This window comes from Sporobolomyces salmoneus (assembly GCF_050403485.1).
Source record: "Sporobolomyces salmoneus JCM6883 DNA, S_salmoneus_JCM6883_v1_ctg3, whole genome shotgun sequence".
NCBI lineage: Eukaryota > Fungi > Basidiomycota > Microbotryomycetes > Sporidiobolales > Sporidiobolaceae > Sporobolomyces > Sporobolomyces salmoneus.
This window is the reverse complement of record NW_027481160.1, coordinates 271,246-292,752: the sequence shown is the minus strand read 5'-3', so window position 1 is coordinate 292,752 and position 21,507 is coordinate 271,246. Positions and strand designations below refer to the sequence as shown.

Here is a 21,507-nt window from a genome sequence, read left to right as displayed (position 1 = left end):
AGCTGTTTGCAAAAGGGAACTTTGCTTTTCCATCTTTCGATTGAGCGCTTCCGCACCATCACCGTTATCTTTCATTCCGCGAGATGCAGAGAGTGAACTTGACTAGGAACGACGAGATTGACTTTCTTCCAAGAACGACAACTCGACATTACGGGCCAAATGAGTGGTACGCGGCGCACCTATCTGTTGGTGGTGCTCGCTGCCACTACAATCAGTGTACTGCTGTACGCGACTGGTCCCTATTCGTCTGCAGGGTGAGTCGCGTTCCTTGCTTTCCTCCAACAATTCTTGATCTTGATTGACCCCATCTCATCGCTACAGCAATCGGATAGGCTTCTTGTACCGCTCAAGTTCTACTTCACCTTACGACACATACTTCATCCATCCATCCGAAGCGGAAACGGTTCCCCTCGTCGACTCTATCGCTTCCTTCTCTCTCGTCCCCTCTGATCCTCCTCAAGACTACTTTAATGTATCAGTCTGCGCTGTGCCGACTCACGAGAACAAGTATCTGCCGGAATGGATCACGTGGCATCGATTGTTGGGAGTGCAGAGGATTTACCTTTTCGATAACTCGCCAACTCTCGAAATGAGACGACTGTTGAGACCTTGGCTCGAGGAAGGGAGCGTCGTCTTGTACGAATTGGACTATGACGGTGAGCTACAAACTTTGCTCCATTTCGGTACTGTACTTGCGCTGACCCGAGGAGGAGAAACTGCAGAGAGCGTCAAGGTCGGAAGCGTCTATCAAACTCACGTCCTTCGACTATGTGAGAAACACGTCCTTAACACCTCGTCCTGGGTCATTCATCACGACGTCGACGAGTTCATCATGGTCGATGCGCCTGGCTGGTCCTCGACGATCCCCTCTCTCATCGCTCAGACTCCCTCCTCCGAAATCTCCACAACACAGGCGCACTGGACTTATCCCTTACATTCACTCTTCGCTCAACTACATCCGGCGACATGCGTGCCGCTGCTGAGGTATCCGTTCCAGAACTATGGAGTGAGGGAATTGTCAAAGGAACAATTCGTGACGGAGGAGCTCACCGTACGAGACAGAGTAGGGCCAGGTTATCATACGTATGGAAAGGTGAGTATATGACTCTAGTCCCTTCGAGCCTTCCCGAAGCTCATCTCGCTTCAATGTGCTAGGTCTTTCTTCACTCTGATCGAAAACCTGACGTCGCTGGTTGGCTCGGTCCTCGTACGACTTTCTTTCCGTTAGCTGGGTCACGTTCTATGAGACTGACTATCAAAACGCGTGACAGACTCGTGCAAGCAAGTGCCGACGAATCGCATTTTTGATTCGCAAGGGAACGAGATTCGTTACGAAAGAGGCAACTATCCTTATCACGGCGAAGCACTGCCTCAGGAAGGTCTCTATCTATATCGTGAGTGCGAGGAGCTTCTCCCTCGGCATTCACTGTGTTAACCGTCGATTCGAACCTCGTCAGATTACATCCAACGATCCCTCCGAGACTGTTTCGACAAGTTCCACGTTCTCGCAACGACACCTAACGACTGGAGAGCGAAAGATGGACTCGCTGGCTGCGCCCGAAACTACGTTCCAACCGACGAAGAACTCTCCGATCGATCTCTACTCGTCGGCACTGATTTCCCTCGAGAAGCCGAAGAGGTCGGAGGAGAATTCGTCGAAGAGCTGGCGTCGAGGCCCGAAAGTTGGTATGGGTTGTACCAGAGGGATACGAGTGCGAGAGATAGTTGGCAAGGGAGGATGACTCGGGCGATTCTGAACGAATGGAGGAAGAAGGGAGGGAGGGAAGCAGAGAGGGAAGGGAAATGGTACTGGGAGTTGGGGGCCACTGTAGATGTACTCATGGGGTTACCGGGAATCATAGAGATGGAAAATGTTGTAGATATTCGATAAATTGTATCTCTTTCGCAAGATAAGTCTCCGATCCAAATCGCGGTGTCGCTTTGGCAGCAGTGAGAACATAGCTTTCTCTCATAGTGGTCGTACAGTGCTGTTGCTGACATGAAGGCGAGCCGACTGGAGGATGGTTGAATCATGCAAGTGTTGGGTTGCCGCAAATGTCCCGAAAGCTCGCTTTTTTCTCGAGTTTCTCTCAAGCGAAGTTATGAGCTGGCCTGTTCAGTCAGTGCTTACGACACAGTCGATATTGCGGCAGTTGTAGGAGTAATGACGCTGACAAGCCACCTCCTAAGCAAACGACCGGTTTAGGCAAAGAAGCTCGACTTGCTTTCGCAATCGTTCATCACGTCGTTTTCTTCTCTTTCTCTTTCTTTCATGCTTCTTTCTCCACTTCGTACTTCTCTTCGACTCTCTCTTACTCGACCTATCTCTCTCGTCTCACCTGCTCGTCAATTGTGAGTCTCATCTTCACGTCTTCGGTGACCCTTTCTTGCTGACACGTTGCTTCGTGGTCAGTTCTTCAACTCGCTTCAACATGTCGTCCACTCCCGCGATCCAAAAGAAATCCTTCCAAGATGCTGTCAAAGAACGACGTTCGATCTACCCGCTAGGTCGTGAACTTCCTCAAGGAGTAACCGATGAAAAGGTGCGTCGTCGTAACTCACTTTCTTGTCTTTGTGAAGTCGTGTACTGACAGCTACAACCGAATCGATAATCAGATCATCGAGCTCATCAACAACGCCGTCAAACACTCTCCCGTGCGTTTTTCTCTTCTCCGAGCTCGGACTCTCAACGCGAGCTTTCGCTGACGATTCCGCTCACACGCACGAGCAGACTTCGTTCAACTCTCAATCCTCGCGAGCTGTCGTCCTCCTTCACAAACACCACGAAAAGTTCTGGGATTTCGTCAAAGAGAAGATCAAGTCGATTGTTGACGAGAAGACCTGGAACGAGTCTTCTTCCGGTCGATTGAACGGATTCCAAAGTGCTTACGGGTGAGCCAAAGTTCACCTCTTTCTCAACACGTCGTATCCGGCCAGAGAAACTGACGAAACTGCGATTGTTCTTCAGAACGGTCCTCCTTTTCGAAGATCAATCCGTAGTCCAGCAGTACCAAAAAAACATTCCTCTTTACGCTGAACACTTCCCTACGTGGTCTGAACACGCTCATGGAATTCTCGCTTACGTCGCTTGGACGAGTCTCGAAGCCGAAGGATTTGGAGCGAACTTGCAGCACTACAACCCTCTTGTAGGTTCTTTCACGGCGAGTCCGCGCACAGGAAGCAAGAAACTGACGAGAGGTGGGTGGTGTAGGTTGACGACAAGGTTCAGCAAGAATGGAAAATCCCTGAGTCGTGGAAATTACGAGGACAACTCGTCTTCGGTCAGGCTCTTCAACCGGCCGGAGAGAAGGAGTTCCAACCTCTCGAGGAACGTGTCAAGGTCTTCCAATAGATCGAACGATAGGATGATAGACGATTTTGTTGTAACTTAGCGAGTTTCAGTAGGACATCTCTCGTTCGAACGACAGAGCTACGAGAGAATCCGGTAGAACGCGAGAGCGAGTGTTACATTGAGAAAATCTATCTACCTCTTGGCGGAGGAGGGGGAGGAGGAGCGAGTTTGAACGCTCCCAATCCTCCTCCGCCAACTCCACCTGTCAAATCCGCATTCTTTGGCTTCTTGATCGCACTACTTCCGCCTAGTTTGATCGAGATCGTTTCACCTTCCTTGAGAGAGAAATCTCGAGAACCGCCTGGAGGGAGATGAGGAGAAGCGGTCGAAGAGGAAGAAGAGGAGGAGGAGGTTGAAGCTGAGGATAGTTTTGGCGGTGATTGACGTTTTGACCAATCTGATGCGTGGGGAGAGAGGTCAAATTCGTCAGCATGGAGCGTCAAGAAGCGATTGGGGAGAAAGTGAGGCTTACCTTGTAGAGCGACGTTAAAATCGAAACTTTCCGTTCTCTCCGGGAATCCCATTCCGATGTACGCCTTTTGTCCCGACTGTTGATCGACGACAGTGAGAACAAAGTACCTGCTCGAGTCGAGTACGGCTTCACATCCTCCATGAGGGTTCTGTTTCGTCGGTTGATAGGGAGACTGTGCGAATAGCTCTCCGGAATCTTTGTCCTCCAAGTTGATGAGACACTTTGTTGGTGCGTCTGAACCGATCTCCATAACCCTCAAACGCCCTTTCCACATGGGTTCTTGCCTGAATCGCGGCGATTGAGATGAAGTGAGCCAAGAGAGGGAGGACTGTGTGAGGGAAGGGGAAGGACTCGCGAAGCTGACTGCCAATCTGCCGCTCGATAACCAGCATTACTCTGACGAGGAGGAATCTATGTACAGCATGCAATAAGGCAGAGACGAATGAGTTGAGTGAACGTGGACTTGCCGAGCCGCGGCGTGAGAGTCGGTGGAGAGGGACTGACCTGGTATACGTAGACCTCCCTCGCAACGAATAGTAAGGATTCGAGTTGATCTTCTGCCATGATTCGGTAGGAAGTTGGAGACAAAGAGCCAATTTCTTCGCGCGCGCTTCTTTCCCTCCTGCTTCTCCGCTTCTCTCCACCTCCTTTCCTCCCCAATCTTCCGTGATTATACCTACCACTCAGCTCCAGCACCAACCCCTCAACTTTGTACACTACGCTCTCGACAAATTGTAGTTGGAGACGGAATTAGAGCCAGAAGTTCCCGCCTCGAATGGAACTCGCTTCAGACTGGAATGAAGCATTCAGCACTCCACCCAGTAGGAAGGAATATGTAAAAGGGCTACTCGAGCTTGAGAACCGCAGGGAAGAGGCAGTAGCGACGGTGCTATGGATCATCGAACTAGTCTCGTTCTTACGCTCTCTCGAAGGCGAGGCAGCAAAGGAACGACAGGAGGAATGGACGGACCTAATAGGTTACTTGGATCAGATTGTACGTACACTCCTTCCACATCTTTTCGCACCCCCTTTCATCCCAGTTTTCTTCTGCTTCTTCTTCCCCCACTTCCCGCTTCGTCCGCATTCATTCGGAACTGACGAACCCTCCCTCCTTTGTGCATCTACCTTGTCGATTGATCAGTACCTCGGTTCGCGGACACCATCAGAAACTCCCGAAGGAACCTCTGACGTCCCTTTGCGGCTCCCGCTCAATCTGGTGGAATCTCTCGAACCTGTCCTTCCTCTCTCTTCTGCTATCTCTCTCGACGACTCGACCCGATCCACCCTCATCGATTCTATTCGAGCTGGTCTCGAACATCTCTCGACTATCTATCCTCCACCGAGCTCTACCTCTTCGACTTCGTTGCGAGATCAAATCATGTTCCTCCTCCAGAAAGAGAACCCCGTCGACTTCCCTCGACCCCCAGCCTCTGCGACTCGCTCGTCTATTATGATGACCTCTCGTCAATTGAGCGGCAAAGAAGCCTCGCAATCTATCGCCTCTATTCTACTCAATCACTACGTTTTTCCCGAAGGAGACTCTTCGAAAGCGACTCTTCCGACTGCACAGACGTGGCAAGCTTCGAAGCAGGAGGAGGATGACGACGAAGAGGAGGAGGAGGATAAGGCCGACAAGAGAAGCATTCAGACGGGAATCAAAGAAGCAAAGGAGAGTATCGTTCGAAAAGAACAGAAACTCGAATGGTTACTAGGCGAGAACTATCACAAAGGCCCGCACTGCAGAACCTCGCCAAACAACCTCTCCTCGAGCTCGACTAGCTCGTCGGATGTAGCCTCCTCTTCTCCGATCAAGAGATCGACGAGTGCTACTCCGACTCCGAACCGGAATCATCAGCAGCAAGATGAGGCGACCTCGACGATTGGAGCACTCCCTGAGTTCCCATCTCGATCTCTGTCAGAAGGAAGGGACTCTGTCGACTCAGTCAATGCTCCGTCGACGGTCGACTATCATCGTCGCTCACGAGTGATTTCGACTTCTTCCTCGACCGCGCCCCTAATCGCTTCTTCCACGAGACGGTCGACGACTTCTACCCGTGATATCCCCTCTCCGCCTCCTCTCCCATCGTCGACTTCATCTCCACATCGCCGAGTTTTCTCGACTGGAGTTCTCCCTCCCTCGACTGCCGCACCCTTTTCGTTCGACCCTCCTCTCCTCTCTCCCGCTCTACCCACTCCTCCTCTTCAGTCCCTCGATTCTCCGACCTCTTCACGTCCTTTCGCTCAGTTACAAACTGTAACTCCAATCAAGAACAAACGAAACTCTCTCGATTCCGCGCGGGACGATCTCCGCGAAGGTCGACGAGAGAGTATCCCACTCGATTGTCAAGAGTTGTCCGAGAAGGAGAAGAGCGAGTTGGTGAGGCGGAACAAGAAGTTGGAGAAATTGTTGGGGAGTCGAATCACGGGAGCGGCGACGAATGTCGCGACGAACTTGAAGAGTAGTAGGAGAAGATGGCATTCGGAAGATTCGGAGTTAGTTGCGAATGATGATGTAGGATCAGGAGGAGGAGGAGGAGATGGACATGGATTCGATGGGAGGAGAACTGCGAGGCCTGACTCGATTTCGATTCCATCGTCTCAGATCGAAGCCGTGCGACAACAACCGGCACCGATCTCACCAACGACGATGCTCCCCTTGGACGATGTCTCAAGCTGTCAACTTGGACCCGAACTTTCCGCCGAGCACCAGCCAACTTCGTCGACTTCGACGAATGAACCTCGACCCTACTCTCCCCGAATGCAACGATCTTCCTCTACTCCTCCTTTCTCTTCCCCTACCTCCCCGACGTTCGATCTTCATCTCGTCCCTTCCAACTCTTCTTCTACCGCGACAACTCCCTCGACGATACGATCCCCCAAACCTCGTTCTTCCCCCTTCACACGCGGTTACGACTCGATCGAACAGGAGAAACGAGATGAACGAAGGAGGAAACTCGAGAAAGTCCGAAGAGTGCTAGGGGAGAAAGTTCCGTTGGGCTTGGTCGTTCATACGAAACCTCAACTTTACGACTACGAACAATACGAATTGTCGCCAGCGACGAGTGGCACGGCTAGTAGTAGTATGGGAATGAACAAGAGCAAGAGTCGACAAATGGGAGACAGGTTGAAGGAGGTGTTCAAGCAGCCGGAGAGGATGGGCGGAGTGCACGATCGGGAGAACTGGGTAGAACGAAGGGATACACCACAGACTTCGCCCGATAAGAAAGGGAATACGAAAGCTGGAGGAGGTGCTGGAGGAGGAGGCGGAGGATTGCAGGGAGTCGAAGCTTTGACGAAAGCGCGAAAATTGGAGAGCGTAAGTTTCTTTCTTTCCCGCTCGTCTCTGACCCTTCAGATCCTGACTAGCCTTTCGTCATTCTTAGCTGTTTGGAGATCTCCCTCCGCAATCGCTCTACCTATCGCCCGCTTCCTCTCTAAACGCCTCTCTCGCTCGTTCCTCGGCCCCTGCTCTCAGACATCGACGCTCTCAATCTGATATCGGCACAGTCTCTCAACCCGAATCCTTCTCGACACGCTCGTCATACAGTTCAGCAAGAGGTTCCCTAGATTTTGGGCTTCGTCGAACCCGGACCAACAGCTCGAGCGTTCAATCGTACCAAAGATCAATCGCGAGTCTTCGTTACGTCCTCGAACGGGATCCGGGAGCGTTGGATGAAGTCGTACGAGCCTACACTGGAGATTCAGCTCGACCGATCGATGCTGAGAACACCTCTTCCGATTCTGAAGGCGATCACTCGTCAATGACGACACAGGCGACAGTCTCTCACGCTGGCCAGACGTCTTCAAGCAGTCAAGCGGCAGTACGGAAAGCTCAAAAGCTCTCGAGCTTCTTCGGCACGACGAAAGGAGAAGTCTGGGATCGACTGCTGGACGATATCGCGAGTGCGGTCGAGGAAGACGAAGAATTGGAAGAGGACGAGAGGAAAGAAGTGTTGGAGAATCTCAACAAGTTGAGAGAAGGAGCGACTCACCAGCAACAACAAGCACAATTAGCAGTCAGATAAGTACATTTAGCAAACCCTCGTCGATTTCATGCTCGTTTCAGTTTTACATTTAGATACCCTATCAAACTCATTCACCTTTCTTGTTTTCTTACCATTCCCCCGTTTACTCTCGCTGTTCGTTCTCCTCTCCACCGTTCCATCTTCAGTACGTTTTGCAATCAGTCTATACCTCTCAGTCGAGATCAACAAGAAAAACGTGTCAATCTTCGATTCCTCGTGAATGTTTCTAGTCGAAGAGCTGGAATGTACCTTATCATTGCAGCGTATTGTCTTTTCGTAACATCACACTGCGAACCTGTCCGTCAGTTCAAGTTGGCTTTGCAACCCTTCCTTCCTGCAAATATCGCCTCGTAAATTGAGGTTCCTGTGCTTCCCGAATCCCGACTCGAGGCTGTTGCCTGCTCGAACCAGAACGACCGTGAATTATCTTGGGTGTCGTGTCGAAGAGACACCGAACCTCGATGCCCCCTCATTGAGACAAACTCCGAGACGGAAGAAAGCTCGAGATCGAGATCCCCTCGGGTCTGGTTCCCCTTCGCGCCCCCGATACTCCATCGCATTACTCACACCGCCAGTCCCGGGTCTCCTTATCGGCTTCGGGGACGTAGACGAAGTGTAGAGTTCGCGAGGGCTGTTGATGAAGACTGGGTTCGGAGAAGAGGGTTCGGTGTATGTTATCGGAACGTGAGGAGGATGGGTCGCGAAGCGGAAGCGTCAAGAAAGGAATCTGGCGCTGAGGGGTGGAAGAATTATCGGAAGAAGAGAGCGACATCGAATGACTGTTCGGACGTCCGGGGCTCGTTGATTTCCGCCGAAACTGCTCAATTTAGATAGATTATCCCTCGCTTAAATGACCAGCTGCTGTTTTCCCGCCTCTCTGTCCTCGGGTACGTATTTGCAGGGTCGCAGAGTCGATGGGAGGGAGTCGAGAGTCACAGAAGCGAAGTCACAGAACGATGCGTCGCATCGAATTGTCCTTCGACATCACTTGCCACTGTTTTCCTCCTCCTGTCGCTCCAACTTGCCCACACAGAGGTCGACATGAGTCTTGAGGAAGCATCGAAATGCGAGGGAGGGTTATGAGGACTGTGGCATCGAATCGTATTGTGCGAAGGGAGAGTGAGAATCGAGGTGAGCTGCGACGAGTCGGATTCAATGAGCAAGATTTGCGAGGCTGGGTACGACTGAGCGGATGACACATGAGCTGCAGCGAGAGGGGGACGGAGTGGGAAGAGCGAGCGATGGAGAGACGGAGGAGGGAGGTTGAAGAAAGAGTAATTAGTACTGAAGTCCAGATTCCGAATGAGCTGGAGGTCGGGATGAGCGGATGTCCCGGTGTCAGGGAGGCGTGCGCCGATCGCTGAATGTCGAAAGATAGGACTTTAAGGAGGAAGCGGAGATCAAGGACTGATTGCATTCTCCGGTTCTCTAAATTCGAATTCATTCGAAGCTGCTGTCCCTCGCTTACCTTTCGCTCACGTCCGATATATAATCTTCCTCCAGCTCTACGACCTCTGATGAGCTCCTCGGCTCCAAGCACGAATCGACATCCGACTCCTCCGGACGAACTCGTCGCTCCAACTCCTTCTTCGATTTCCTCTTCTTCACCGGCTCAGCCTCCCATTTCTCCTCCTGTTTCTTCGATTAATGACCCAAACACAAGCTCGAATGGAAACCGAGGAGAAAATCAAACCTCGCAGGGAGGAATCGAAAGCAGTCGAACCGGAATCGCAGCAAATCAGTCACTGAGTGAGTTCGCCTCGTTGTAGCCTGTGTTCTGCCAAGCTGATTACGGTGGTCGATGTTGGAGTAGCTGACATGATTCGGGAGCGATGGTTGAACGAAACTCCGGAGAATCGAGAGCGGTATCGAAGAGAAGAAGAAGAAGAGGAACAAGCACGAGCGGCTCGAGAACAAGGGGAACGGGGATGAGGCCGGGTGCAGAACCAGCGTGAAGACTCTCGTTGCTGCAGCGGCACGCAAGAGATCATCTTTACGGGGAATAGGATGGTGAGAGCGCAGCAAGAGGAACGAAAACGAACGAATTGGGACATATCGGTAAGTTCTCTTTGGACAGAAGCAGTGAAAGATCCTCGCGAGCTTACTATTCATTGAATCAGGCTCTCCCGACCCTGTCCTGACTACTCTTTCGATCTAACCGACGTTCACTCACCCGGAACCGAGTTTCATCTCTGATCTCGAATCCCCTTCTATGCTCGACTGCCCGTACACCCAAGCGCGTCTTCCCTGATTTCCCTTACTTCATACTACCTCCATGTGCCTCGCCATCTGGCCCGAGTGGGTTGTTGAAGATCGACGGGACGGAGAAAGAAGTCGAAAAAGGATCGGAAGCTACTGTCGAGGAGGACATTCGCTGTAGTCGAGACAACCCCGAGTAAAGATACGAATGTAGTAGGCGACATCCTATGCGAGCAAGTCGAGGTGGAGAGACAGAGGTAGAGGGGAGAAGGGAGAGACGATCCTAAGAAATGTGATCGAACGGTTCTGTGTTCGGGAGAATCCTTGACGACTAATGGATGGTACGATAAGCTCCACGCGCTGCTGTCACAGCCAGAGAGTCAAGCGCGAGAAGAGGAAGAGTCCTCTTTGAGCTCGTTGGGACGTGCGCAACTCAGACTCTTCGGTTCTCTCGCTGCACCGCAAAACAGTGACCGCGAAGACACTGCAAAGCTCTCAAGAGGGAGCAGGTGCAGAGGCTGCGACGAGTGCCCTGCGAAGTGAAGGCTTCGTTCTTCTCTGCGACTTTCGATCCAATTTTGCGCCAGGCGAAGGAGGTTCATCGATCTGTGCAAGCATCGCTTGAGGTGACCTATGCTCTTACTCTCGCAATGATACATGCGGGGTGGACCAGCTGCAGCAGTTTACAATCAGGGGCAAGACGGGCGAACTGACGAAACGGAGTGAAAGGCTTGATCTCGGTTCATCACAGAAGAATTACTGCTTCGAAGCGAGTCGGGGGTGCAGACAAGCACAATCTCTACTCTAGAGATGAGGCGTTTCAGCTGTCGAGCGGTAAGGAACGGTGAGTTGTCGACAGAGCGAAACCGAACCTGCGACGGCCAGATTAAATGCTCGGACGAGATGCGACGTGCCTCTTCAAACCATGTCTTCGTGTGTGTGAAATGTGTTAGAGAACGTACACGAACAAGCTCAGACGACAAGACCTCTTTCGAACGGGAAGGCTGTAGCTGACAGAAATCGAGTTACGCTTGAAGCTTCGAGCCCATGGGACGGAGGAAACCTGAGTCTCTCTGAGGCTGACCGATTTGAAGGGAAAGTTGGGCTGGAAAGTGAATGGGCGAAGGAACTGGCTAAGCTTCTTGTCGTCTCGCCACGACAGCTAGACTTATTCGCTTCTGTGTATCACAGTGGCTATGAATCGAGCCGATATTCAACAACGAGAGCAGCTTAATTGGAGCCGTCGAGGAGAAAACTCCATGTCCCTTTTCCCTCGCCACCTCACAGGTCGTCAGTTTGTTTCACACAGGCCGTTTTGCACTCACACACGAAGCTCGGAGAAAGGCCTCGACGAAAGATGGCCGCCTCCACATCGCTCCTTGATGTGACTCGCCGATTCGTGAGGCGGCAAATGTAGAATGAAGTTGACGATAAGGGATGAGAGGGATCGGAGCGGAAGTGTGGGCTTCCGACGAGGAGACGCGGAGAGGCTGAGACGTGGAGTAGGGTTGGAGAGGAGACGGGACGGAAAGAAGGAGCAGTTTAAAGGGGGGAAACAGAGCGATCGTGATTCAAAGGTTGGAGTGTGAGCCGCGAGTCGATAAGACTGACCGAGCCTGTCACGATAGCCTTGACAAGTGAGGAATGCGACATCCGAGGAGGCTCCTGGAGGGTCTGAAGGAATCAGCCAGGAAGCGGAACAGCGAGACAGCACAATGGGAAATCTGACTCGCTCGAACTTCGAGGTAATCTAGCGCCAGCGCAACCTCAAGTTGTCGTGTCTAGATAAGCCATTGAAGCAGATCGAGCGTCTCGGAGGGCGGAGAGACCGCCGAGAGGTGAGGTTGAGTGAGTTTCAAGATGGAAATCGAATGCCAGTCGGAGAGAGATACCGGAGAGGCGACGAGCAAGAGGCGGGCTAGCTGATACGTGAACGGGTCGTGGAGTGAATCTACAGGCGCACTGGCGATAGTCGAGTGAATGGTATCGAGACAAGCTTGTGTCCGCTCCTCTCTCTCCTCTTCACCAGTGCCTCGAAACACCCAGGCGCTTGCAGACAGCTCACACAGCACTCATACGACCTCGCCAGGCTCGCGAACGATAGGTCAGCGACCTGGTATCCCGCTCCTCTTCCCGGTCCTTTCCTTCATCAAACAAACGAATTCACTCGTTGGAGAGGCTCTCAAGCCCCGCCGCGACATCTCGAATAGGTCAAGACAATAGTCAGAAATACACACAAGGAGATTGAGGACTTTTGGCCTGTGAGTCGAGACACGTCCTCGTCTTTTATATTCGCACCTTCCCTCTTTCAAGCAACGCACATCTGTGAGACGAAGGACTGACACCATCAGCATTGCTATTTGAGCAGCAGATTCGTACCTCGTCCATATCTTCCCCGCCCCCTCGAAAGCAATGCTCTCGACTATCCCACCGGAACTTCTTCGCGATATCATCGAAGCGACTGTTCCTCATTCATTTCACTCGACGACCTATCGCACTCGGCAAACTACTCTTTGCTCCCTCTCCCTCGTATCGAAACGATTCCGAGCGATTGCCCAACCTCTTCTTTTCGAAATCGTGTCAATCGACGAGCGCTCACGCATTGACCCCTTCGACGCCGAACCAGGAGGAGGAGGAGGAGGATCAGAGCGCCAAGAAGTCGCTTGCAAGCAAGCTGTGATTGAAAACAAATATTACGAACCTAGTCAGAACTTGACTCAGAGGCTTTCTTCCGTCACGAGCCTCACTCTATACGCAGGAATTCCTGATTCGTTGGAACTGCAGTTCCTCAAGCGTGAGCTCTCTCATGCTGTGTGCTCGGGATCCGCAGAATCTCACCCTTTCAATTTCGTTCAATAGCTCTCACCAGTCTCCACCTCTCCTCTTTCGATTGGGAACTCCCTCGTTTCACACTACGTAACGTTCATTCTCTCACCCTGGAGAATGTTGGACGATACACGATCTTCAGCGTACTCGACCCCATCGTCCTTCCGAACCTGCGAAATTTGGTCTACCGGGGCTTAGACGCCAGGAAGCTTCGCCGCTCGTCCCTCGATCGACTGCTCCCTCAACTTGAGACACTACAATGTGACGCTCTGATGTGGTTGGAGCCGGAGGCAACCTTCCTTCACTGCGCGGTAGATCGAACTCTTCTCATGTTCCACTTCTTCGACCTTTGGTGGCCCCGACATATTCCCCTGATCCACGTACGCATTATGGAGGCCATACCAGATCCCGACAACGACAATGACCGACGCAAGCTCGGTGCTTCGCTGGAAGACTTTACAGCTTTCGTTGGAAGAGATTGTCCTGGCACCGTCCAATCCATTTACCTCGACTCATCATTCGAAAATCGCTCGCTTGTGCTACCGACGCTACAATCTCCGGTCGAACGTCTGTTCCGAGTGTGTCAAGACAAGAACATTGAAGTTGGTTTCGAGAAAGGTCGTCTCGCGCCTTTAACCGATCCTTTTATCTCGCTCGACTTTGTGCAAAGACAGAAGAAACGAAGGGAGGAGAGAGTGCGCGGGGTAGGGGAAGTATGATCATGAGCGGCGGAAGAATGTCGAGCTACAGTTGATTAGTTCTTTCCGAAACTCTCGTCTTTCTTTCTTTTTCGTCTCTCGTTTCATTCGTTGTTCACTTCTTTCCACTTGATATTACCAGATGCATAGCGTTTCTCAACGTGCTGGCTTACTGGCGCATCACATTGAGAGCAGAGTCAACCGCCTTTCTGATGTGTGACGTTTGCGGGCGAGTCATGCAGGCAAAGAGTTGTTGACGCCGAATCAGATGCATCGAAAGACGGCGGCAAGCTCGAGAGAGCCTACTTTCATCCGTGAGAGAGCTCGACACGAATCGAGAATCTATCATCCCTTGACGAAAAGGCCCAGGGTGAAGGATCGTCGTCAACTTGAAATGGTTTCTGAGCTGCCAAATTTCGACTTGGAGATCCCGCATCGACAAGAATCTTCGATGCAGATCTCGCCATTGAGTCTCTTGTGGTGTCTCATATGGTGGCTATGGCCCTGAACGAGGAAGAATCGCTTGAGGTTCACTGAAGGTGTGGGTTCAGACTGTTTTGTGACGGGAGCCTGAGAATGGGGATTACGACGTTATTGCATCGGGAAGGAAATACAGGTGGAGATCCCTTACTCTGTTGACTGACCTATCTCGAAGGAACGGCTGCATTCGGTGTCCTGGTCCTCTTGAACCGGATCGTCGAGGTCAAGAGTGAAAAGATCCCTCGAACGTGGAAATTCCGACTCCCTCCTCAATTGCCAGCGTCGATATCGACCCTTGAAGCTTAATGATAACGGCAAATCGAAGTGACAGAAGCTATTTCGTTGCCCAGTGTTCCGACCCGAGTCGCCGAGGAGTGGACTGACACGGAATTGAGGACGAGCGACGAAAGGCAACGTGTCGAGAGTCCGGGAAGCCGAGGACGAAGCGGTCGAAAGAACAGAGAGTGAGTGATGTCGGGATGAGACCGAGAACGATGGAGAGAGAGGAAAGAGCGCATGCGAGGGTTGAAAAAGCGATCCCGAATCGACTCCACTTGATCCGTGTTTCGGGTTCGATTGTATGCGACCGAGTTGAGACGTATGTGAACGAGCACAAAGTAGCCGAGAACCGAGCTAAAGGTCCGAAGAGAGGTCGAGTTGAGCCGACAAACGAGAATCGAAGGATGAGCCTAAATCGCCCGAGCCCAGACTGTCAGCGGCGCTTACTCCGCCTCCCAAATGTGTGATCGTGCAGATCACTCACGGAACTGGATTAAGCGACTCGATGACCTGAGAGAATGGTGAAAGGTGAAGTTGAGTGAGATTCCGAATTGAAAGTCGATGCAGGGGCTCGTCGCCGGACAGAGTACGATCGTTCTGAGGGCTAGTTGGCCTTGTATCGAATGCTCCCAAGGGTACAATGATCATCGACGAGTGAAGGGATTCGAGACAAGCTTGCACAATTGCATTCTCTAGATCTCTTCTCTCCACCCCTACAACTCACACCTATCGCTCGCGAGCCTGAAGACGACACTAGCAGATCTACACACTTCACGGGTCCATCCAGCAAGCGCCACGCAACTTCGTAGCTAGTTCCTCGACCCTTTCCTTTCCCTCATCAAATAAGCAACTTCTCTCCTCGTAACAACTTCCAGCGTACTCAACGACACCTTTATAGCTCAGAGAGACCTCTAAGTACCTTCAAGATCCTTTCACATCCTTCACTCTGTGCGTTGAGAGCTTTATGCTCCCTGTTCTTCCTTCGCGGCACCCTTTCTCTGAGCTGGCTCATCTCTCAAACAGACGACTGACACGTTTCTTATTGCTTCATGATATACAGATCCATCATCCTCACTTCTCTGTCCTCTCGAAAGTCATGCCCTCGACTCTCCCGACTGAACTTCTTCCGCGAGATCATCGAATCGACGGTTCCTCATTCCTTCCACTCGCCTACCTATCGAACGCGACAAAACATTCTTTGCGCTTTATCCCTCGTATCAAAGCAAATTCGAGCGATCGCTCAACCCCTTCTTTCTGAAATCGTTTGGATTCAATCGAGTCGAGAGCTGAATCGCTTCCGTTCCAGAGGAGGAGGAGGAGGAGGAGGAGGAGGAGGAAAGAGAGGAAGAGGAGGAAGAGGAAACGCAACGACCCAAGAGCATGTCGTCAAGCACGCCGTTTTAGACAGACGCGGTAACAACCTCAGGATGAAAGACGGTCGCAATTTGAAGCAGATCATCTCAGCAGCCAGCGCTCTTTCAATAAACGCGCTTCCTGAAACAACCCTGTCGTTTTCGCACTTGGAGTCGCTCAATCGTAAGCTCTAATGGGCTCCGCCTCGAAGTGATGATATTCACGGTTTTAGTTTCTCGACAGATCTCACCAGCCTGCAACTCTGCGACATTGATTGGGAGGTTCCGGACCGTCTCGTTCTTCCTCAGCTCCAAGCCCTCACTATCTGCATCGTACCGAGTAGCTCTTACGCCTCACTCCTGACTCCAGTCGTCCTTCCGAATTTGCGAAACTTGGCTTTCAGCATCTTCTCCGTCAATGTGCTCGCTCTTTCGTGCATTCAACAACTCCTCCCCCAACTCGAAACATTCACCTTGCATCACAAAGTGTGGCTGGATCCGGCGGCAACCTTACTTCACGGCGCCGCTGCCAAAACTCTGATCGATTTGCACGTTGGTTCAATCGTCGACCTGTGGTCGAAACGCCGAGACATCCCTCTCTTTCACCTACGCATTTTCGGCTGTTCACGCGAGCACAACGACCTCGTGAACGATATTTCCATTGCAACCCAATTGGACGTATTCAGTTCTTTACTCGGCAAAAGTTCTCCCCTCCTTCTTCAGACCCTTTACCTTCACACGGATCTTCAAGACTCACACTCTTTATCATCCGCCCTGCGCCGCTCCGTCGACAACCTCCTTCGAGTATGTCAACGAAACAAGATCGTCGTCGTTTTCGAGGAGGGTCCTGTCGATTTCGCGGTCGACCCTCATATCTCGCCCAACTTTGTCAGAAGGCAGAAGGAACGTAGAAAACGAGAGAATGAGGATCAAGAGGAAGGAGTACTAGCTAGAAAGTGAACGGAAGAGGTTGTCGGTTTCGAAGTTTAGCTTTTTGCGAATCTTTTTCTGTCTTTATTTCGTCTTCCATTCTAGCTGTATTCCTCCTTTCCTTCTGCACAAGCTAGCTGATTGTACGATCACGAGTCGTTCCGGTAAAGGTAGAGAGGAATCGCAAAGCGAACGGTTTCAAGGCACTCAGTCTCGCGTCTCGAGTTTCGGGATTCCTTTCTCTTCTTCCTCTCCCCGACTCAGGCGCGATTCTACCGCCAGACGATCTGACCCTCGCACATCCACATCAGACTCTTCAGCAGAAGCGTAGCAACGGTTCAACGCGCTCTTCGACCCGGTCCTGCCCTTCATCAAACAAACGAATTCAAGCGACCTCGGCGAATCTCCAGCGACAACGCAGCACCTCTCTTTGTTCGAGACGATACCTACGGTCATCTTCGAGTGCACCGTAGCCGCTACCTGCTTGAGTTGTGAGACTTGCTTCCCTCTCTCTTCCCTTGTCCACTCGTCCCCGAATCTCCAGCTCTACGAGCGAGAAGGGACGACTAACACGCTGAACATTGCTACTCCTTCGACAGTTCCATCCTCCGTACCTTGCTTTCCCCGTGAAAGTCATGCTCTCGACTCTCCCGCCTGAACTCCTTCGCGAAATCATCGAAGCGACTGTTCCTCATTCCTTTCACTCGTCGACGTATCGAACTCGGCAGAACACGCTTTGCGCTCTCTCCCTCGTATCAAAGCGATTCCGTGCGATCGCTCAACCTCTTCTCCTCGAAATCGTCTGGCTCCAATCACCTCAAGACGCCAATCTCCTTCACGCCCTACTAGGAGGAGAAGGAGGAGAGCAGGAGCGAGTCACTTTCGTCAAGCAAGCGATTTTGTCTTACGGTTGGTCCGGACCCTCGCCAGAAGAAAGAAGCAATTTGCGTGACATGCTCTCTGGCGTTACTGCCCTGTCGATGTATTTGGTTCACAAAACAGCCCTTTCCTTCACAGACTTGGAGTGTCTTCATCGTAATCCCTCGACCTCTGTTTTCTACAGGTTTCACTGTTCATGCTTTTGATTTTTCTGATAGGTCTCACAAGCCTTACCCTCTCCTACATCAGCTGCCAAGTCCCGCGCACCTCCACGCTCCAGCATCTTGAATCTCTCACTCTGTACACCGGTGATACCGCCTTCGTCTCCTCCTTCCTCGACCTTGTCGCTCTTCCGAATTTGCGGAACTTCGCCTTCTTCGACTTTCCCGTCCCTGTGCCCCAACAATCAGCATTCGCTCGACTAATTCCCGAACTTGAGACACTCTGCACGGTCCACGGCACGTGGGAACACCCCGCCTCAGCTTTCCTTTACGCTTATGTTGACAAAGCGTTGATCATTTCGCACGTCGACTCACTCTCGATGTTCTGGCCTCCGAGACAGGATATTCCCTTCGCTCACTTACTGGTCTGCGGAGCAAACATCCTGAAGGAGGAGCATGCAAGCGATACCAGTTATTCTCTGGACGCCTTCGCTTCGTGCATCGAGACGAATCCTCCCTCCTCGCTGAAAACCATCTACCTGGACCCAGATCTTCGAGATGTAGATTCCCTACCATTGGAAGTACGTCACTCAGCCGAAAACCTCGCTCGAGTGTGTCGACAAAAGAAGATCGAGGTCGTTTTCGAACCAGTTCCTCGCAATTTCACGATCGACCCTTGGATCTTGCCCGACTTCGTAAGAAGGCAGAAGCAACGTAGGAGTCAAGAGAAGGGTAACTAGAAGGATCGTGAGACGGAGAATGACCAGGGAAGAGTGAAGGGTCACGGATAGTTCTTTCGAGAAAACCTCGTTTCTTTCTGTTTGTCTTTGTCTACCAAGTTTTGTTCACTCTCTGTGCTCTACAGTCTTTACTACTCACCGTTCATTCCTTGAACGCTTCTCCCATGTCATCTCAAGATCAGAGACAACGTCTGTCGTTTCACTCGGCAATTTTTACGAATGTGTGTTTGGCCTTTGTGCCATGCAGCTTCACGACTCAGCAGACATTTCTTCTGTCGACTCGCGTCCAGTGGAGATCCAGGACTACGTCTTTTTCTTGCGTCCAACGCCTCAGCCCTCGTGTTCATGCGAGATCTTGTACGCGATTCCCTCTCGCTGCGTTTGAGCATGCGTATGAGCATTCACGCGGAGCTCAGAAAGCTGATCACTGTCTCTATGAGTGGAGCAACAGCGTCACGAACTCGAATGGTGCGAGAACGAACGTTTCACACTCGAACTAGTAAAACTCTCTTTTTACAAATCGATAATTCACTTCCCCTTCCACCTTCATCCCATCTCGTCTCATCTCATCTCGTATCCTACTGTTGACTATTCCTCGGTAAATTGAACCCCAACCTCCCACTCAAATTGCCCGCCGGTCCCGCAAATCCTCCCTGACTTTGGAAACTATCCAAAAAATTCTTGACTAGATTGTAATCGAGAGTTCCACCATCTCCTTCTCCTCCCATGTCTTTAAACATTTGTTGTAATTCATGATCCATCTGTTCGACGTCTTCATCCCCGTCGTCTTGATCGTCGGAATCAGAGAGAGTTTCGATTGTGACTTTGTTGGATGATGATGATGAAGAGGAGGGCTTTGCAGCGGAGGTGGAAGATCCGGATGTGGTGGGACGAGGTCCTGAAGTGGGATTCGATAATGAGGAGGAAGTGGAAGGAGTAGATTTCTTGACGTTCGATAACTCTTTCTCCATTTGTTCCATGAGCGAATCGAAATCTGCGAGATTCGGATTTCGAGAGGGTTGACGAGGAGTTGGAGTCGGTGCTGCTGCTGCTGATGAAGTCGTGAGTACAGAAGAGCTTGACGAGGGGGTTGCTTTTGAGCCTGAGGTTGAAGGGACGACGTTCGTCTTCTTCTCTTTCGCTGGACCGGGGACGAAAGCTGATCCCACCAATTCCTCTGTCAGTCGTCGCACGAAATCGCAATAGTAGTATGCGAGACGGGAAACGTACCTCCTCTCTCCCTCCGTTCGCCCAAGATCCCCTGATATTGGGCGTCGCTCAACCCCAACGTTTCCGTCGCAAACTTCAAAAACTCGTCCATCTCTTCCCCCATATCGAGCATTTCTTCCTCATCAATCACGGCTGGTTGTTCTTCGTCATCGTCAACATCTTCTGTAACAGCTCCTCCCTCTGGTTTGAGCCCTTCTTCTCCAGGCATAGGTTCGTCACCTGAATCGGAATCTGATGAAGCTCCGTCATATTTCTCCGCTTCGAATTTCGCTGGTCGAGGTTCTTTCTTCGGCAGTACACCGGCGGAGGAGGGAATCGAGCTGGAATTGATGGATGCAGAGGCAGCTGAGGTAGAGGTTTGTTGACCCCATTCGGAGATTGGGAGAGGAGCAACGAGGGATTCCAGTCGTGAGGCTCGTTCTTCGGTAGTCATCCTTGGGAAGTCCATCTCTTCGTCTTCATGTTCCTCATCTTCTCCCTCGTCATCAGATTGGTCACTATCGATTCACAAATCAGGTCTTTCATTCCTCCGGCAGCGACTAAAAGTTCCTAAGTTGTCGGCACCTTCCGCAGAGACCGTCCCGCACACACATACAAAACCAGAGAAAGACTCGAGCGGAACCTGATTGCGTCCAGATCTCTGCTACTTATTCCACATCGAGTCGTGACGAGGGAAGTTCATTGAAGTTGACGACAAGCCATGAGAGAGATCGCGGGAGGAAGCGCGGGCTTTGCTGGAGGGTGAACTGTAGATATTGAAGACACGAGTGGTGTCGAGCAGAGAAAGGGTGAAGGAGAGCGAGGAGAGAGCGGTTCAAGGTCGAAAGCAGAGCGATTCTGATTCAAAGTTGAGATTGTGATCCGCGAGTCAAAGTGGATGAGACTGGCCGAGCCTGTCACGATAGCTTCGACAACTGACACTTGCGATAGTCACTTTCGAAGGGTCGAGAAGAATTAGCCGAAACAGCGAGACTGACCAAACGGAAAATTTGACTCACTCTAACGCTGACGTGACCTAGTCCCTATCGAGACACAAGTCCTCATGTCTCGAATAGCGATTGAAGCAGATCGAGCGTCTCGGAGGGCGGAGAGACCGCCGGGAGGTGAGGTTGAGTGAGTTTCAAGATGGAAATCGAATGCCAGTCGGAGAGAGATACCGAGAGGCGACGAGCAAGAGGCGGGCTAGCTGATACGTGAACGGGTCGTGGAGTGAATCTACAGGCGAACTGGCGATAGTCGAGTGAATGGATTCGAGACAAGCTTGTGTTCGCTCCTTTCTCTTTCCTACACCACTTTCTCGTGTCACTCGCACGCTCTCAGACATCGTACGCAACGCTCATACGACTCCGACAGACCTGTTAAAGACAGCTCAACGACCTCGTAGCCCGCTTCTCTTCCCGGTCCTTTCCTTCATCAAACAATCGAATTCACTCGTTGGAGAGGCTCTCAAGCCCCGCCGCGACATCTCGAATAGGTCAAGACAATAGTCAGAAGTACACACAAGGAGATTGAGGACTTTTGGCCTGTGAGTCGAGACACGTCCTCGTCTTTTATATTCGCACCTTCCCTCTTTCAAGCAACGCACATCTGTGAGACGAAGGACTGACACCATCAGCATTGCTATTTGAGCAGCAGATTCGTACCTCGTCCATATCTTCCCCGCCCCCTCGAAAGCAATGCTCTCGACTCTCCCGCCTGAACTTCTTCGCGAAATCATTGAAGCGACTGTTCCTCATTCATTTCACTCGACGACCTATCGCACTCGGCAAACTACTCTTTGCTCCCTCTCCCTCGTATCGAAGCGATTCCGAGCGATTGCCCAACCTCTGCTCCTCGAAATCGTCTGGCTCCAGTCAATTCGAAACCTCAATCGCTTCCTCGCCG

General features: G+C 51.6%; 6 protein-coding genes across 6 annotated transcripts; 4 read left to right on the top strand and 2 right to left on the bottom strand.

Annotated features, from left to right (window-relative positions):
* Positions 1-159: 159 nt before the first annotated feature.
* JCM6883_002206 (glycosyltransferase family 2 protein) lies at positions 160-1,891 on the top strand (the record flags this gene model as incomplete). The annotated part of the gene is made up of 6 exons (XM_076628889.1): positions 160-254; positions 322-656; positions 723-1,093; positions 1,156-1,207; positions 1,272-1,394; positions 1,458-1,891. The coding sequence occupies 6 exons, from the start codon at positions 160-162 to the stop codon at positions 1,889-1,891; spliced, it is 1,410 nt and encodes a 469-aa protein (XP_076491072.1).
* A 541-nt stretch (positions 1,892-2,432) lies between these two features.
* On the top strand, positions 2,433-3,352 carry JCM6883_002205 (nitroreductase family protein; the record flags this gene model as incomplete). The annotated part of the gene is made up of 5 exons (XM_076628888.1): positions 2,433-2,543; positions 2,617-2,655; positions 2,732-2,892; positions 2,969-3,146; positions 3,212-3,352. 5 exons carry the CDS (start codon positions 2,433-2,435, stop codon positions 3,350-3,352), a joined length of 630 nt encoding a protein of 209 aa, XP_076491071.1.
* A 128-nt stretch (positions 3,353-3,480) lies between these two features.
* On the bottom strand, positions 3,481-4,388 carry JCM6883_002204 (adaptin-ear-binding coat-associated family protein; the record flags this gene model as incomplete). The annotated part of the gene is made up of 4 exons (XM_076628887.1): positions 3,481-3,749; positions 3,825-4,108; positions 4,189-4,235; positions 4,329-4,388. 4 exons carry the CDS (start codon positions 4,386-4,388, stop codon positions 3,481-3,483), a joined length of 660 nt encoding a protein of 219 aa, XP_076491070.1.
* Positions 4,389-4,599: 211 nt separating this feature from the next.
* Positions 4,600-7,849, top strand: JCM6883_002203 (uncharacterized protein; the record flags this gene model as incomplete). Its single annotated transcript, XM_076628886.1, has 2 exons — positions 4,600-7,140; positions 7,208-7,849. 2 exons carry the CDS (start codon positions 4,600-4,602, stop codon positions 7,847-7,849), a joined length of 3,183 nt encoding a protein of 1,060 aa, XP_076491069.1.
* A 1,517-nt stretch (positions 7,850-9,366) lies between these two features.
* Positions 9,367-9,781, top strand: JCM6883_002202 (uncharacterized protein; the record flags this gene model as incomplete). Its single annotated transcript, XM_076628885.1, has 2 exons — positions 9,367-9,598; positions 9,663-9,781. The coding sequence occupies 2 exons, from the start codon at positions 9,367-9,369 to the stop codon at positions 9,779-9,781; spliced, it is 351 nt and encodes a 116-aa protein (XP_076491068.1).
* Positions 9,782-18,971: 9,190 nt separating this feature from the next.
* JCM6883_002201 (uncharacterized protein) lies at positions 18,972-20,216 on the bottom strand (the record flags this gene model as incomplete). The annotated part of the gene is made up of 3 exons (XM_076628884.1): positions 18,972-19,552; positions 19,624-20,120; positions 20,188-20,216. The coding sequence occupies 3 exons, from the start codon at positions 20,214-20,216 to the stop codon at positions 18,972-18,974; spliced, it is 1,107 nt and encodes a 368-aa protein (XP_076491067.1).
* Between the last annotated feature and the right edge of the window lie 1,291 nt (positions 20,217-21,507).